Source organism: Callorhinus ursinus, unplaced genomic scaffold (genome assembly GCF_003265705.2).
Source record: "Callorhinus ursinus isolate GAN/ISIS: 27379988/994484 unplaced genomic scaffold, GSC_fseal_2.0 scaffold3, whole genome shotgun sequence".
In the NCBI taxonomy this organism is placed as follows: domain Eukaryota; kingdom Metazoa; phylum Chordata; class Mammalia; order Carnivora; family Otariidae; genus Callorhinus; species Callorhinus ursinus.
This window is the reverse complement of record NW_027397065.1, coordinates 23,989,745-24,006,289: the sequence shown is the minus strand read 5'-3', so window position 1 is coordinate 24,006,289 and position 16,545 is coordinate 23,989,745. Positions and strand designations below refer to the sequence as shown.

At 35.9% G+C, this 16,545-nt stretch overlaps 1 protein-coding gene across 7 annotated transcripts in view; it reads right to left on the bottom strand.

Annotated features, from left to right (window-relative positions):
- FER (FER tyrosine kinase) overlaps positions 1 to 16,545 on the bottom strand; it is a 457,408-nt gene that overhangs the window by 148,620 nt on the left and 292,243 nt on the right. For all 7 annotated transcript variants that reach the window (XM_073888931.1, XM_025866872.2, XM_073888926.1 and 4 more), the window contains 2 exons: positions 11,586 to 11,701; positions 9,004 to 9,098 (listed from right to left, as the gene is read on the bottom strand). In XM_073888931.1, coding sequence (XP_073745032.1) covers positions 9,004 to 9,098; positions 11,586 to 11,701 — 211 coding nt within the window. The remainder of the gene's footprint in view (positions 1 to 9,003; positions 9,099 to 11,585; positions 11,702 to 16,545) is intronic.

Sequence of the window (16,545 nt, the reverse complement as noted above, 5' to 3'; positions counted from 1 at the left end):
TATTTCTTCCCTCACTAGAATGTAAGCTTCATGAGAAGAGGATTTGGGCTTTTTGTGGAGTCTTTCGGTCTATTTTCTTCACCGTTGAATACCCAGTGCCTGGCATACATACTAGGCATGCAGTAACCGGCTGTTGAGCATGAGTGAATAACCTAACAAAGTTTAGATTTAAATGAGTAGCTATGAACAGAGTGATACACCTTCTCAAATATTAAAGCATAAGTTTTTCACTTCTTCCACAAATTTAAGAACAGTCCAGTGTTTGTCTGGCTATCATTTCTGAATACAAAGAATAACACGACTAGAAAGGGATAAAATTGACAAACTACAGTAAGAAGACAGCAGTGCACTATCTTTGGCTAATGCTGACAAGAGGCATTTGTTTGCTTTCTACATAAAAGAGTTTGATATTTACAGTACTTCAGTGAAAGTAGAAAAAAAACTCAAACATTTACTTTTCAACTTTCATCGTAAATAAAGTATTTTTTTAAGAACTTTGATTCAACCAATTTTCAGTTGTCTTTTAACCTTGGAAAAACAGTTTGTGCTCTTCATTGTTTTAATAACTGTTTTCCTTATAACCCTGATAATAGGAAAAAAATCTCATACTAATAGCGTTTAGGTTCATATTCATTAGGTAAATTATAGGGGAAAACCTATTTATTTGTAAACACGAGACATTATATGTAAATTTTCATTTTTATTTCAGTTGAATTCTCCAGTTTTATTAGTCCTGTTCGTACTTCTAACGTTTGCATCAAATATAAGTAGGCTTTTACTCTGGAAAACAGTATGGAGGTTCCTCAAAAAGTCGAAAATAGAGCTACCGTACGACCCAGCAACGCACTACTGGGTATTTATTTACCCTAAAGATACAAATGTAGTGATCCAAAGAGGTACGTGCACCCCGATGTTTAGAGCAGCAATGTCCACAATAGCCAAACTATGGAAAGAGCCAAGATGTCCATCGACAGATGAATGGATAAAGAAGATGTGGTATATATATACAACGGATATCATGCAGCCATCAAAAAACCCCCGAAATCTTGCCATTTGCAACGACGTGGATGGAACTAGAGGGTGTTATGCTGAGTGAAATAAGTCAATCAGAGAAAGACATGTATCATATGAACTCACTGATATGAGGAATTCTTAATCTAGGAAAAAAAGGGGGGGGTGGGGGGGGGGGGGGGGGGTGGGAGCGAGGGGGTGGCTGGGTGATAGACATCGGGGAGGGTATGTGCTATGGTGAGCGTTGTGAATTGTGTAAGACTGATGAATCATAGACCTGTACCTCTGAAACAAATAATACATTATATGTTGAAAAAAGAAAAAAAGAAGATAGTAGGAAGGGGAAAATGAAGGGGGGAGAAATCGGAGGGGGAGAAGAACCATGAGAGACTATGGACTCTGAGAAACATACTGAGGGCTTTAGAAGGGAGGGTGTAGGGGGATGGGTATTAAGGAGGGCACGTATTGCATGGAGCACTGGGATTCATTGTTATACACAAACAATGAATCATGGAACACTACATCAAAAAGTAATGATGTAATGTATGGTGACTAACATAATAAAATAAAATTAATAAAAAAATTTAAAAAATATAAGTAGGCTTTTGACATTAAAGCAAATTTTCTTTCTTTTATTAAGATTTCACTGATTTATTTGAGAGAGAAAAAGAGCAAGAGCAGGGGGAGGGGCAGAGAAAGAGGGGGAAACAGAATTCCCGTATACAGAGCTCAATCCCAGGATCCCTGGGATCCTGACCTGAGTGAAAGGCAGACGCTTAACCGACTGAGTTACCCAGGCGCCCAAATTTTCTTAACATATTACTTTGAATTTTACTGAGACTTTTAATACAGTACCATGTATAGTAACAAAAGCTTAAAAATGATTAAAAAAAAAGTTAAAACTAATCAGTACCTTAAAGAACTGTTTATCCATGTGGAAGAAGGCATACGTATTCATTTCTACTACACTTCCCTTTCCATCATTAAGGAACTTTAATTACCATATAGTCACTTTAAAAACCCAATCTAGACAATATAGTTCAGAACATGCTTTGTCCTGCTCACCAGGCAATCTGCCTCCTTGCAAGAGGTACTTATAGGTATCAGTGCCATCAGATGCTTAGAACACAAAAAGCATATGAGTAATATTGCTCAGATATACACAGTGAATCTATGGCTCAAATGTACCATGAAAACTTGTTATAACATAGCTTCCTTTTGCTCATTTCACTGATGAAAAGAAAAATCTGTACCCTTCTTTAGAGTCACTGAAGCCAAAAGGTAATATAGTAGTAAGAGTTATTTTATTTTAGGTTTTATTTCTCATATCCTCCTCGTGGGTTCATGTTTTTAACATTCGGCTTCACCTCAGGAAAAGAGTATCCACTACTAGAAGCAAGTGATATACTTGAAAAACAACAGGAAAATGCCAATACCATCTGTGTGGTTATTAATTTAGGTCACGCATAAATAAAGTAACTAATTTCAAAGGATGTTAGTGCTTTTAGCATCTGAAGAAATGGCCAGTTTAAACTATTCCATCTGCATTTGCTTTGGGATATTAGGCAGCAAATGAAACACAGGGGCAAACCAACCTATCATTTGGCTGGGAAAGAAATATCAATTTAAAGATGTTATCTTTTCAAAATGTTTTGGCAGTGTTTTAAGTTATATCAAACTATTATCTATAATATAAAATGGCAACAGAGCATTTATTTTTTCATTAATGTAATATGCTTGAATTATAAAATAAATGCCTAAGTTCAGATACAGTTAACATTTAAAAGTTACTCATTCTTCCAAACTGAAATTTGCAATGACTAATTATTACACTCAGACACATACCAAAGTTATTTTAAAAGAGTATTTTGTTAACATCTCCAAACATAAGTCCATAAAATTAGGTTCTTCTGTGGTAATTTTTGTTCATTTTTATTAAAAAAATTCAGCCACTGAGTTGACATCTTATAATTTTTAGTAAAAAAAATATTAATTTGAGAGTTACATGTTGTACCTTCCCTTCAGCTCAAAACTGCCTGCTGTGAAGTGATACTGTTATGCAACTGGCCGTGGGCTAGATGTATGTAAGACAGAGTACCAGCTCAGATTTTGAGGGCTCTCTTTTAATGGATGTCAGGAGCCATTTTCCTTAACCATTTTTGGGCACAATTTACCCTTGCTACATTTATGATGAGTGAAAGAAACAAATGCCAGTCAAGTATCCAGAACCTTTGTTCCCAAGGAAGCAGGAGCTCTCATTTCCAGTGACTACCATAAGAACCTTCCATAGCTGTGGTGTCATGTAACTGAAATTGGTTCTATTAAAATCACATACAGATAGGGGCACCTGGGTGATTCAGTTGGTTAAACATTAGGCTCAGTTTCAGCTGGGGTCATGATCTCCAGGGTGCTGAGATGGAGCCCTGTGGGGGACTCCGCGCTCAGCGGGGAGTCTGCTTGAGGATTTCTCTCCCTCTGCCTCCCCCCCGTCACATGCATGCTCTCTCTCAAATAAATAAAAAAATAAAACAAAACCACTATATAAAATGTCATCATGAATCAGAGGGGTAAAAAATTTATTTTCTAGAATTTAACATCCCAGCAAAAATTAGTGGAATTACTCATAGAAATTATCAACTGAAATCATTTTATTTTGGGGGATGCCTGGGTGGCTCAGTCATTAAGTGTCTGCCTTCGGCTCAGGTCATGATCCCAGGGTCCTGGGATGGAGCCCCTCACTGGGCTCCCTGCTCTGCAGGAAGCCTGCTTCTCTCTCTCCGCTCCCCCTGCTTCTGTTCCCTCTCTCGCTGTGTCTCTCTGTCAAATAAATGAATAAAATCTTTAAAAATAAATAAAAGTATTGAAATTTTATTTTTAAAGATTTTATTTATTTGAGAGCAAGAAAACATGAGTGGGGGGGGCAGAGGGAGATGGAGTGGGAGAAGCAGGCTCCCCACTGAGCAGGGAGCAGGATGCTGGATGCTCTATGTTCAATCCCAGGACCCTGAGATCATGACCAGAGCTGATGTTTAACCAACTGAGCCACCCAGGCACCCCTCCATTTATTTTAGAGAGAGAAGGGGAGAGAGAAAGAGCGCACACAAGTGAACAGAGGGAGGGACAGGAAGAGGGAGAAAGAATCTGGAGCAGACCCTGAGACCACAACCCCAGCTAAAACCAAGAGTCAGTTGCCCAAAGGAGCCAGCTACCCAAGCGCCCCACAAATGAATTTAAAGAAAAGAAATTCTGATGAAAATATTTCAACTGAGAGGTTAAAAATATGAGACAAAAAAAATCATGTTGAGATTTCTACGTCAAAAATCTCTAGACCATATAAACTATATGAGCTCAATTTTTTTTAAAGATTTTATTTATTTCAGAGAGAGACAGACAGAGTGCATGAGGTGGGGGGGCGGGGGGTGTGCAGAGGGAGAAGCAGAATCCCTTCTGAGCAGACAGTCCAATACGGGGGTTCCATCCCAGAACCCTGGGATCATGACCTGAGCTGAAGGCAGACACTTAACCAACTGAGCTACCCAGGCACCCCTATGAGCTCATTTTTAAAAAAAAAACAGGTTGTAGAGGGGAGATATATTTTGATGCTCTCTAAAACCTGGAAAAAAAATTCTTTAATAATTCTGAAAGTTTCAAATCCCATAAGTCATTTTAAAATTAAGATAAATTTGAAGACTGCCAAAGGGCAGCATCTGTGTGAGCTAAGGCATGTACCAGATAACTTAACATTCGATACCAGAAAGTTCTGAATTCAGAGAGAATATCCAGATCAGAAAGAAGGGGGCAATTACAAGTCTCTAGTGAAAGGAAGTGGAGACCAACATTTTTTAAGTCTTACTAAAATTAATCCCCTCTACTCAGGATCTGCAGAAACATTGTTACACTTAGAGGTTAAGGTGCTTGGTCTTCTCTTCATCCAGGAATTGGTGGCAGCCCTAATTGAATCACATATATGAAAATAAAGGACAATTGCCTGGACCATAAATATTAAGTTATGCTTGTCACTTAAAAAAAATTCTCTCACAATTTCCTTCAGTTTTTTTAAAAAGCTTCATTTATTTTTAGAGAGAAGAGAGAGAGAGAGAGAGAGAGAGAGAGAGAGAGTGAGAGAGAGAGTGTGTGTGTCTGTGTGTGTGAGTGCGGAGGGGCAGAGGGCAAGGGAGAGAATCCCAAGCAGACTCCCTGCTGAGCACAGTGCCCTGTGCAGGGCTGGATCAAATACGACCCTGAGATCATGACCTGGGCCAAAATCAAGAGTCGGGTGCTTAACTGACTGAGGAACCCAGGAGCCCCTCATTTCAATTTCTAAGTAATAAACATGTTTTTAAAATAAAATGGAGTGGTACCTTTTATTTTTTAGCAGATGAGAACTTTTTGTTTTTATTTTTAGTTTTTCCTAGTGCCATTTAGAATTGCCTTTTGTTTGATTTTACTTATCCAGCAACCCATGAGCCAGCAAGTAAATAAAGTATTTGTAATTCAAAAGACGATTCAAATGAAGACAGGATGATCTTGGAGTATTCACTCTAAACTTGAATCCTCAAATGCTTCTAATCTCTTTAAACATTACTCTGGTTCAAGTATATTTCGGATTTATGATTTGAAAGGGCTCAGTTATCTGACGAGAACAGGAGCATATTAAGTCTCTGCATAATACAGTTTTGAAATGGCATGCACATTAGACACTAAGCAGTTATTAAACCTTGCTTTTAACCTACCAGTTTTCTAAATCTTCCCTCCACAGCTTGATTCCCAGTAGAGAAAAAAAGTAACTCAAACAAAAATTTTCCTGTTTACTGCAATAAGCTATTTAACTTATCTGTGCACAGGCTGAGAAATTATGGAACAGGGATTAATGTATTTGCCCATAGGGACCTTGCATAGATGGTTAGCCTGAATTTTCATTTGTATTTTCAATTCATATTAGGATTACCTATTTTGACCCACTTATAAACTGAATGACATAACAAAATAGAGAGCACTATTTTCCTACTTGCTATTTAACTAATGCTGACAAGTTACTTTCAGCTCTTTGAACTTAATTTAGCTTATTTATAAATGAAGATAACAATTTGGTCTGCTAAAACAAATGAACTAATATTAAAGTACTTTGACAACTATAAAATATTATGTAAGTGTAAAAAATTATATATTATGCTACTTTTATATGAATGAAAACTAGCTGGTTATTTCCTCATCATGCCTTTTATAAAGAGATGAAAAAACAGAAAGATACTGTTTTGAAGTAGTCTGATAATTGAGATTTCAAACTTAAACACTTTCCTAACAATTAAAATAAAGTAATATAGGTTAGTGCTAAAATATACTTAATCTAGCCAATTGAGTTTTACACATTAAGGAAAGACTCTTAAAGGTTACATATAAAACATACAGAACAGTCACATATGCTGGTGGAAAGAGAAGAACTGAAAACAAATGTTATACTTCCCAATTTGTTCTCAGTCATTCCCAGCTAGAACATCTAGGGTTAAGAGTAGAGTTAGGGGTAGGAGCAAGGGCAGGTTTAGAGTCTGGGTTACAGTTTTGGCTAGATTACAGCAGGCATTTTAATCAATCACTTTTTTCTCTTAGCCAACTGGAAAATAATAAAATTTATGATGATGAGAACACAAAGTGGTCATGTGTGAAGTGCTATACCATATATAGAGATATAGAACGTGTATATACGTTTTTACATAAAATCACGGTTCATGATACCTTACAACAACCCTATTAATTTTACTTTACAGGCAAGAAAACTTAGGCACAGAAGAGTTAAGTAGATTGAGCAAGGTCACACAACACTACCTGGCTCTTGGGCTTTTTTATTTTTTAAAAAGCCATACTGAAGTTCAGATTATATACATAAAATCTATCCAACTTATTGTACAACTCGAGTTTTCACAATTTTACGAGGTTCAACTGTCATTACAATCCAGTTGAGACATTTTCATCAAGCCAAAAAAACCTCTCATACCTATAAACAGCTGGCCTTTAAACAACAGGGCTTAGGAACATCAACCCCATCCCACTGGAAAATCCACTCCTGATTTCCCAAGAACTACTAATAGCCTACTGTTGAGCAGAAGCCTTACTACCTTACTAATAACATACAGTTGATTAAGATATTTTACATGTTATATGTATCATATACTGTAGTTTTACAATAAAGCTAAAGAAAAAACTTAAGATCATAAGAAAAAAAATGTTTACCATACTGTAAAAAATCTGCATAATAAATGGACCCACACAGTTCAAACCCATGTTGTCAAGGATCAAGGATATAGTCAATCCCATCAGAACCCCCAGCCCTAAAAAACCACAAATCCCCTTTACCTATAGATGTCTTCTCTGGGCATTTCATAGAAATGGAATCATATCAACATGTAGTCTTCAGCATTGGACTTGTTTTAATTAGCATAAGGTTTTAGAGGCTCATGTATACTGCAGTGTGTATTACCTCATTTCTCCTTATTGCCTAATAGTATCTTTTGTTGGGATATACTACATTGTATATCCATTTATCAGTTAATGGACATTTAGGTTATTTCTCCTTTTCGGCTATTATAAATAATGCTGCTATGAACACCCGCATACAGTTGTACTGACAAATATTTTCAGTTCTCTTGGGTAAATACCTAGGATTGAAACAGTTTACATGGAAAATTTATGTAAAACTTTTTGAGAAACTTTTTGAGAAATAGCCGAAGTGGCTATTATTTTACATTCCAGCAGTAATGTATGAGGGATTTGGTTTTTTTCACACTCTCACTAACACTCACCAGAGCTCAAGAACTCCACCACTACCCTCTCCAGCCTTTCACTGACCACACATGTGTCCCAGAATGTTGGACAGGAGAGAGGAAGGAGCTAAGTGAATGGAGAAGTAAGGGAGACAGAGATCCTTATACTTTTTCAAAGACAACCACATTGATTCCAACTGATGACCCATCAGGGCCCTCTCAAGTCCACAGTTTACATTATGATTCACTCTTGGTTTGTAGGTTCTATGAATTTGGACAAAAATGAAATGGCATGTATTCACTATTATATGTGATGATGATAATCCTAAATCCTGCAGTTACATGGTAATATTAACAACTATATTTCAATAGCAAGCAAACCAATGTGATAAAATGGGAAGAACCATCCTTAATAGAAGAATTATGTGAGCAATATTTAATGGGCAATCTATAATATCAGGTTTATTTACTGTATATTGAAGTTAGAAACATTTTTCATGTTCCTTTAAATTTCTTTTAAAATAACCAAATACTTGTTAAAGCAAATCCTTGTCTAATATTAAATACTGTATTTATAAATTTTTACCAAAAATCAAATTTTACCTCTAATTGTATTTTCTACCATAAGAGGATATACAGTGAAAGTAACTTAAGAAAATACTCTTATCAGTTCAAGGTTATCCTTCCTTGTTGGCAAAAGTGGTTAATCACAAGATCTGAGGACAATGAAAGTGACCAGAAAAAAATACAGGACAAATTCTTCAACAGATGACTTTTTTTCTTTGTTTGCTTATGAAAGACATTCATAGTTCATTAGGGATTTAAACCACTATGGAATTTTATATACAGCCAAACAAGAGGATGTGTGGTATTGTACTTGGAAAATAATGAACAAAATATAAGAGTACTACAATTGTTATAAAGCCAAACCAAGTGGACTATTTTTATAAACAGCTTTTCTAACAAAAACATATGTAACTATATTCCATGTGTAATCCCACTGTAATAATGTATCTCCTCTCAAAAAAGAAAAAAAAAGTTGGCTGACATTTTCTAGGCAACAGCAAAGTAATATAGACTATAAAAATATCGAGCATATGTACAGCTTTGTCATCAGGAAAATGTTAAACAGAATTGTTGAGAACTTTACAAGGAGAAATAAAAGAGACTGAACATATTAAAATAATAAAACATGACATTAAAATGTCATCGAGGAAACCTCTAAAATCATTACCTGGAACCAGTTCCATAATGATGTAGATAGGCTGTCTTTGTGTGCAAACGCCTATAAGTTTGACAATATTGGGATGATCGTATTGCTTGAGAATTCTGGATGAGAGAAAAGTGTAAAAACAGTTACCATTTAAATACTAAAACATTAAACCATCATGAATAGTGTGCCCAAGTAGAATATACTTTACTTGACATAATTCTCTTTTTAAAACTTTAGTATGAAGCCAAATTATGATAAATGATGAGATGTACACAAGTGTGGATAAATATTGGCAAACTACAGGTACAAATGAGTCAATTCTCCTTAATCCAATTAAATTTTCATTTAAAAATTACTGAATAAGTAAAAACCATGCTAAGTATGAACAGCTTACTTAGTCCCAAACACGTACAATTCCCTTCAAAGTATCTCGTTTTAGCTGCTACCACAAAAGCGTAACTGATAAGTATTAATGGACCAAAAACTGTAAGCTGCTAGAGTGGCATCTTTTTGTTTTGTTGTTTTAGGGACACACTTGATTGAAAATACATAAATAAGAATTCAATTCATATGGGTAAATGCTACAGGCTAATTATCTCATTAGATTTTATAAAATACTATCTTGATGAACATGATCAATTTCAAAATAGTAAAAACAAAAATTTTAAGAAAACTGGCTAAAGATAAAAAATAATTAAGTAACAGTTTCAATATAAACTTAAGCTGAAGCAGAGGGGACTTTGCTTGGATAAAGACAAAATTTCATCCGAGGGCTATAAAAGTAGCATAGCCTCATCCATGGCACTCCAAGCATAAGTTAAAGATAAATTAGATTCCATCATAGGCCTATTTACCCTGAATATTTGTTACCAAATTTTATTCCAGATTATCCTATTGACATAGTTATAAATTCACTCATATTTGAAAAATGCAGTTTTCTTTCCTAAGAGAATGAAAAAAAAAAACTATTGGGAGAAAGATAAAACAGTTTATAAATGTTTTGTACAAATCCAACTAAAGCAGAGATAACTCTAAGAAAAATGCTTTAGATTGAAAATATATAATGATTTATAAGGGAAAAGATAGAGTGGGAAAAATTCTAGAGATAAGGAAAATATTGTCACTAACTTGGAGCTTGCAACTTTTATGAGGAATTAAAAAGGAAGTCTTGGAATGTTTGACTTTAATCCAAAATGTCATTTCTTAAGTTGGAAACTGCTTAGTAAAGAAAGTCCACAAAATAGCCAGGCTGAACTCAATATTAAGTATCTAAATATATAGCTCTAGTGTCTATTTAATGATACTTGGGAGTTCCCATGGATACAACTCTCCTTTTTAACCTAAAACTTCCTAATTCCACTTTAGAAAATGGACTTTTCCACTTTAAGAAATTTAATACTTTATTTTGTAATAAAACAATCACAAATTAGAGAGCAAGAAAATTAACTATTTTTTCAAAATAATATAAGATATAACCTTGGACCTTAAGAATACCTATGAATAACTATGCAATGAGCCTAAGAATTTCTTTTGTGATAGCATGCCTTTATCACAGCATATTTTTCGCCTTCTAATAATGTACCTTTAAAAAGTTTACAACTTTATTCTATGATAATATTTAATAAATGCATCCAACTAGGTTAATCCATTGCTATCAATTTTTAGATAATGAATGGAGAAATGTACATCAAAATGGTCCATCCTATGGCCCTAGTTCTCTTGTTGCCATCATCTTGGTTCTCTGACAGCACTTTATAGGAACTTCAATTTTATACACTACGCCATGATAGAGGCACACCTAAGCACACGCACACGCGTGCACACACACACACACACACACACCCCTTTCCCTTTCTCCCTTTAAAACACAAATCTCTATGTATTCTCCTTCTTTCCCATCCATATATCCATGCATCTCAGAATGAGAGTTCATCCTTACTCTGTCCAAAACATCTTTCCATTTGTTTTGTGCTGTGTTGATTATACTGGATTTTACCACTAATAGAACAGTGTTAACCACATGCAATACAGGGATAGCAAATTGGAACATTAAATTTTAGCCAATAATCCTAGAAGATTAGAAAAGAAACAATGTGCAGATTTTGGAACAAATGCCCCACAATGAGTTGAAGAAGAAATTTGAGGTTCTCAGAAAAGAAAGGTAACAGCTCAGTAAAGACTATCAACTGAAAACATCTAAGGAAGGTTAGATATAATTATATGTACCTAAATATATATACATAAATTATGTATTTGTATATAGACTATATTTTTATTATAAAGACAATCACAACATTGCATATATACATGCCTATGTAATGTATGTGTGATAAAAGCAAAAAATACTGCAATATACCAATACTGAAGAATACTCACTGTTTTTTAGCATCTGGTTCTTTTGACTGTGATTGTATAACTAATGTATAATCTAGCTCAAAAACAAACTTTTTGTTTCCACATTGTGTAAGTGCTTACTTATGAGGGTTCTAAAAGTGCTTACCACTATTTCAGTAAATCATAATTTAAGATAATTCCAAACATCACATTTAATGTTATAGTGTTACCTTATAAATACATGTTTAATATAACTTTTGTAAACTCACTTGGCTTCTTGTAAAAATTTTATTTTCAGTTCCTGAGGAAGGTCTTCTTTACATGTTTTAACAGCAACAGCAGTTTTATCCTTTAATATGCCCTTATATACTTCACCAAAATTTCCCTGAAAATACAAACACATTTATTGTTTAAGATATAAGAGCCACATCAATCTTTGCAAAATACAAGGAAAGCACATAATAATGAATTTTGAGTTCAAAGTATTGCTAGCTTTATTCAGAGTCTTAAGTGGAACTAAAGATTGGAAATGTTGCTCTTTCCAATTCTCCAACTTTAAAAATAGTACCCAACCCACCTACTATTTGGGGGATTGAAGCTTGAGGAGAACGGGAAAAGAAAAAATGGGGAAAAATTCCAAGAGACTTGGATAAAAGGAGAAACTCAAATTGAAGCCATCAGAAGTATTTAAGTTTCACATCTCCTAGTGCTCTTTACCCCCAAGCTCTAAATTTTATTAGATTAAGAAGTTATTAATTAATGTTTCAAGATAAAGCAAAGACTTCATGAAGTGCCTGTTGGTATGGATCCCCAAAACTGAGTATCAGTTGAAGAGTGTCAGGGAATAAGGGAGAGGCAACAGAACCAGGCAGACCAAGAAAGTATCACCAGCCAACTGCAGACTGTCAATCTCAGAAAAGCTCCGAGTAAGAGAAGGTGCTTACCCAAATGCCAGTGTCACCCATGTTGAGTTTCTATCAAATGTATAAATCCCTAACTTCATGCTGTGGCTCTAACCTATTTTGACTTAACTTGCCTTATTTCAACTTTGGAGTTGTTTGTTTTTTATTATTAATATAAAGCCAAATACTACGAAGAAGATCTATAAAGTTAATACAACTATTTTTTAGTATTCAAGTTTTTATGTATGTATATATATTGTTTACATAACTATAATCCTAACTTGCAAGCCTTATAATAAGCTTCAATGCTATTGTTGAGCAAGAACTAACTGAACTAGGACTCTGTTAGTTTTGGGTTTGAGTTCTAAGTGCAATGTAACTTTTTTTTAAGATTTACTTTCTTTAGATAGAGAGCGAGCACATGCATACAAGCAGGGGGAGGGGCAGAGGGAGAGAATCTCAAGCAGATTCCCTGCTGACTGTGCAGCCCCAAGGTCATGACCCAAGCCAAAATCAAGAGTCAGATGCTGAACCAACTGAGCCACCCAGATGCCCTGAGGGATTTAACTCTTAACAGTTCAAGGTGTGTAAGTTTCATGTTATTAATAAATTTAAAATTACTAAAATATTTATTTCAATATATATTTTTGTACCTGTACATTTACATCTAATTTCTATCAGAATTTTTTTTTAATTTTTTAAATTCTAGTGTAGTTAACAGTGTTATGTTAGTTTCAGGTGTACAATGTAGTGATTCAGCAATTCCGTACATTACTTAGTGCTCATCGTGGTAAATGTACTCTTAATCCCCTTCGCCTAGATCACCTATCCCCTACTCACTTCCCTTCTGGTAACCCATCTATTTGTTTTTTATGATTAAGAATCTGTTTGTTTCGGTTTGCCTTTTCTTTTTCCTTTGTTCATTTGGTTTCTTAAATTCCACACATGAGTGAAATCATATGGTATTTATCTTTCTCTGGCTTGCTTAGCATTATACCCTCAGGATCCATCCATGTTGTTGTAAATGGCAAGATTTCGTTCTCTTTTATGGCTGAATAATATTCCATCGTATATATTTACCACATCTTCTTTATCCATTCATCAGTCAATGGACACTTAGGTTGCTTCCATATCTTGGCTATTGTAAACACTGCTGCTATAAATATTGGGGTTTATACATCCCTTTGAATTAGTATTTTTGTATTCTTTGGGTAAATTCTTTGGCTGGATTGTAGGGTAGTTCTATTTTGGAATTCATTCATTCTGAAATTCATGGTCCATCATCATCAACATTTTATCTTCAATATACTCTCTGGTGATTCTCTTCACCTTTTTGTTCTAACAAACTTGGCTCTCACCTGAGCTTTCAAATGGTGGCTGAGCATCCTTTTGCCTTCTGAACTTAAGTGAAGATTCCCCTGTCACCTTCCCTCCTCCCACTGCCCTGGAGATGATATAGAGTATTCAACTAACTCCTTGTCACTGCTTTCAAACCATTTTCCCTCCTGCATTCCCCAAAACAAAACTCTGAAACTCTATCATTTGATTATATATCTACTGCCCCTTACTGTAGCTACCAGCTACTGAATTTGAAAATATTTTCCTTTGGTTATTAACAATTTGAACTCCTAGAATACAGTGCTCAGTATTACTCCTGCCTGTCTTAATTACTGTCAATTTCAGTAGACACTTAAAGTACCTTCCAACACTTCAAACCCTCAGTTTCTTGAAATCATTTTTCCAGTAATCTATTTTCTAGGATCATGCCTTAAACTGTGCCACTGCCGGGGCAACTGGGTGGCTCAGTTAAGCGTCTGACTCTTGATTTCAGCTCAGGTCATGATCTTGATCTTTTGAGATCAAGCCTCACGTCGGTCTCCATACTGGACATGGAGCCTGCTTAAGGTTCTCTCTCTCCCTCTGCCCCTTCCCAACCCCCCCAAATAAAAACAAAACAAAACAACTTTGCCACTGCCAATAATGTAACTCCCCTGTAATACCTCTTTTATTCATCCCATCTTCTGGCTGGCTTCTACATTTGTAGCTTACTTCCTCTAGTATCCAGACTCCAAAAATCCTTTGACCGTATGGCAATTTCCAAATCTTTAGATCATACCACTTTTATTATCCAACACCCCCTTAATGTCCCTTCTTCCTTGCTTATCCAGTTTAAATTCTATAGTCAGCAATTACAACTGCTTACCATACATTCTGAACTTCACTGTTCATCTTCATCTACAAAACTCCCTTATCAAATCTACAATCCTGATTAAACTCAACACTTGGCCTAGTCTGCACTTATGCAGCTAAATGTGGCTGTAGAAAATCCACCACCTCACTGACTGGGTTCACTTTAAATTCATGGGCACAACCCTCTAGAGGGCCCTTAATGTTGCTCCATCAATTCTCACCTCTCCCTCTAAAATAGTCTGCTTTTCACTAGATTATTCCCAACTGCAAACTACCATGCTGTTGTGTCTCTCAGGGTAAACAGCAACACAATTCATTCTCTTGAAACTACCACCACATATCTCTGCTTCCTTTTGCAGCAAAGCTTCAAAGAGTTTCATCCTTGCTATCTCTAATTCCTCTCCTCCCATTCTCTCTTCATCTATTCCAATCTGGCTTTTCACTAAAGCATTCCCAGGAAGCTGCTTAGCCAAATCAGCAGTGGCCATCTCGTTACTAAATTCAATGGTTAATTCCCAGTCATCATCTCATTTGACCTATCAGCAGATTCTGACACCACTGATCACTCTGTTTTCCTTGATATACTCTCTTCTCTTGGCTTCTAAGACAGCCTATCTAATGGTTTTTTACCTATGTGATTGATTTTTCTTTCTCAGCCTCTTTGATGTTTGCATCTCTTGTCTGAAGCCCATTATTATAGTAACCAGAGTTCAGGCTCCGTTTTCTGATAGAGACCCACTCCATTACTCAACTCATCTGGTCTTATGGCTTTAAATGCCATCTATAGGGGCGTCTGAGTGGCTTAGATGGTTAAGCATCTGCCTTCAGCTCAGGTCATGATCTCAGGGTCCTGGGATTGAGCGCTGTATCGGGCTCCAGGCTCAGTGAGGAGTCTGCTTCTCCCTCTCTCCCCTGTTCATTCTCTCTCTCTCTGTCTCAAATGAATAAATAAATTTAAAAAAGCCATCTATATGTGGTATATATATCCAAGGTAATGTTATTCAACCATGAGAAAGCAGGACATCCTGCCATTTGCAGTAACACGGATAAAACTTGAGCACATTATGATAAGTCAGACAGAGAAAGACAAATATATATACTACCACATTTACGAAATCTAAAAAAGCCATATGCATAAAAACAGTAAAATGGAGGTTATAGAGGATGGGTGAGGGGAGCAGATAGGACTGATATAGTCTAAGGGTACAAACTAAACTTTTGAGAAGCACTAGAAATCTAATGCACAAGATAGTGAATATAAACAATATTATATTATAATCAAACTTGCTAAGAGGCTACAACTTTTCAACCACAAAAAAGAAAGGACAATTACACAATGTGCTAGAGACCCTAACTACCACTACAACGGCAATCACGTTACTATATATAAATGTATCATTTTAATATATTGTGCACCTTAAATGTACATGTTATATGTCAAACATATTCCAATTAAAAATCTTAAATAACATCTATATATAACTACCAAATATACAAGCTACAACTGCAAATTTGTACTTTTGATCCAGACCTCTTTTTTAAACTCCAGACTTGAGAGCCAGCTGTCTTCCCAACCTCTCCATTTGGCAGTCAAACTTAATACATCCAAAACCTAACTCCTAAATTTATTCCCCCCAAACTTGCTGCACCTACACTGACTTCCCCTCCTCTCATGCTCCACATAGACTCCATCAGGATATTCAGTTGGTTCAACATTAAAAATGTAATCAGAATCCACAAGTTTCCACCACCTCCCCTGCTACCAACCTGATCTAGCAACCATCACCTATTAGTTAGGTAAGGGCAATTGCCTCCTAACCTTCCAACCTCTCAGCCTATACTCAACACAACAGCCACAGTGATCTTTTTAGTAAGTAAGATCATGCCACCCCTCCGCTCAAAGTCATCCATCAGCTCATCTTTTCATACATAAAGAAAGCCAAAGCAATTATAATGGCCTGCAAGGTTCTACATGATTTACACCCTCCCCGCCTCACCCACTTCCTGTCCTATCACATTCCTCCCTGCTTACTGAACTCAGTTACAGCCTAACGGTCTGTCTTGCTCTTCAAAGAAAATTTGCATTGGTTACTCCCTTCTCCTAGAACCCTCTTTCTCGGATGTCCTCATGGCTAAA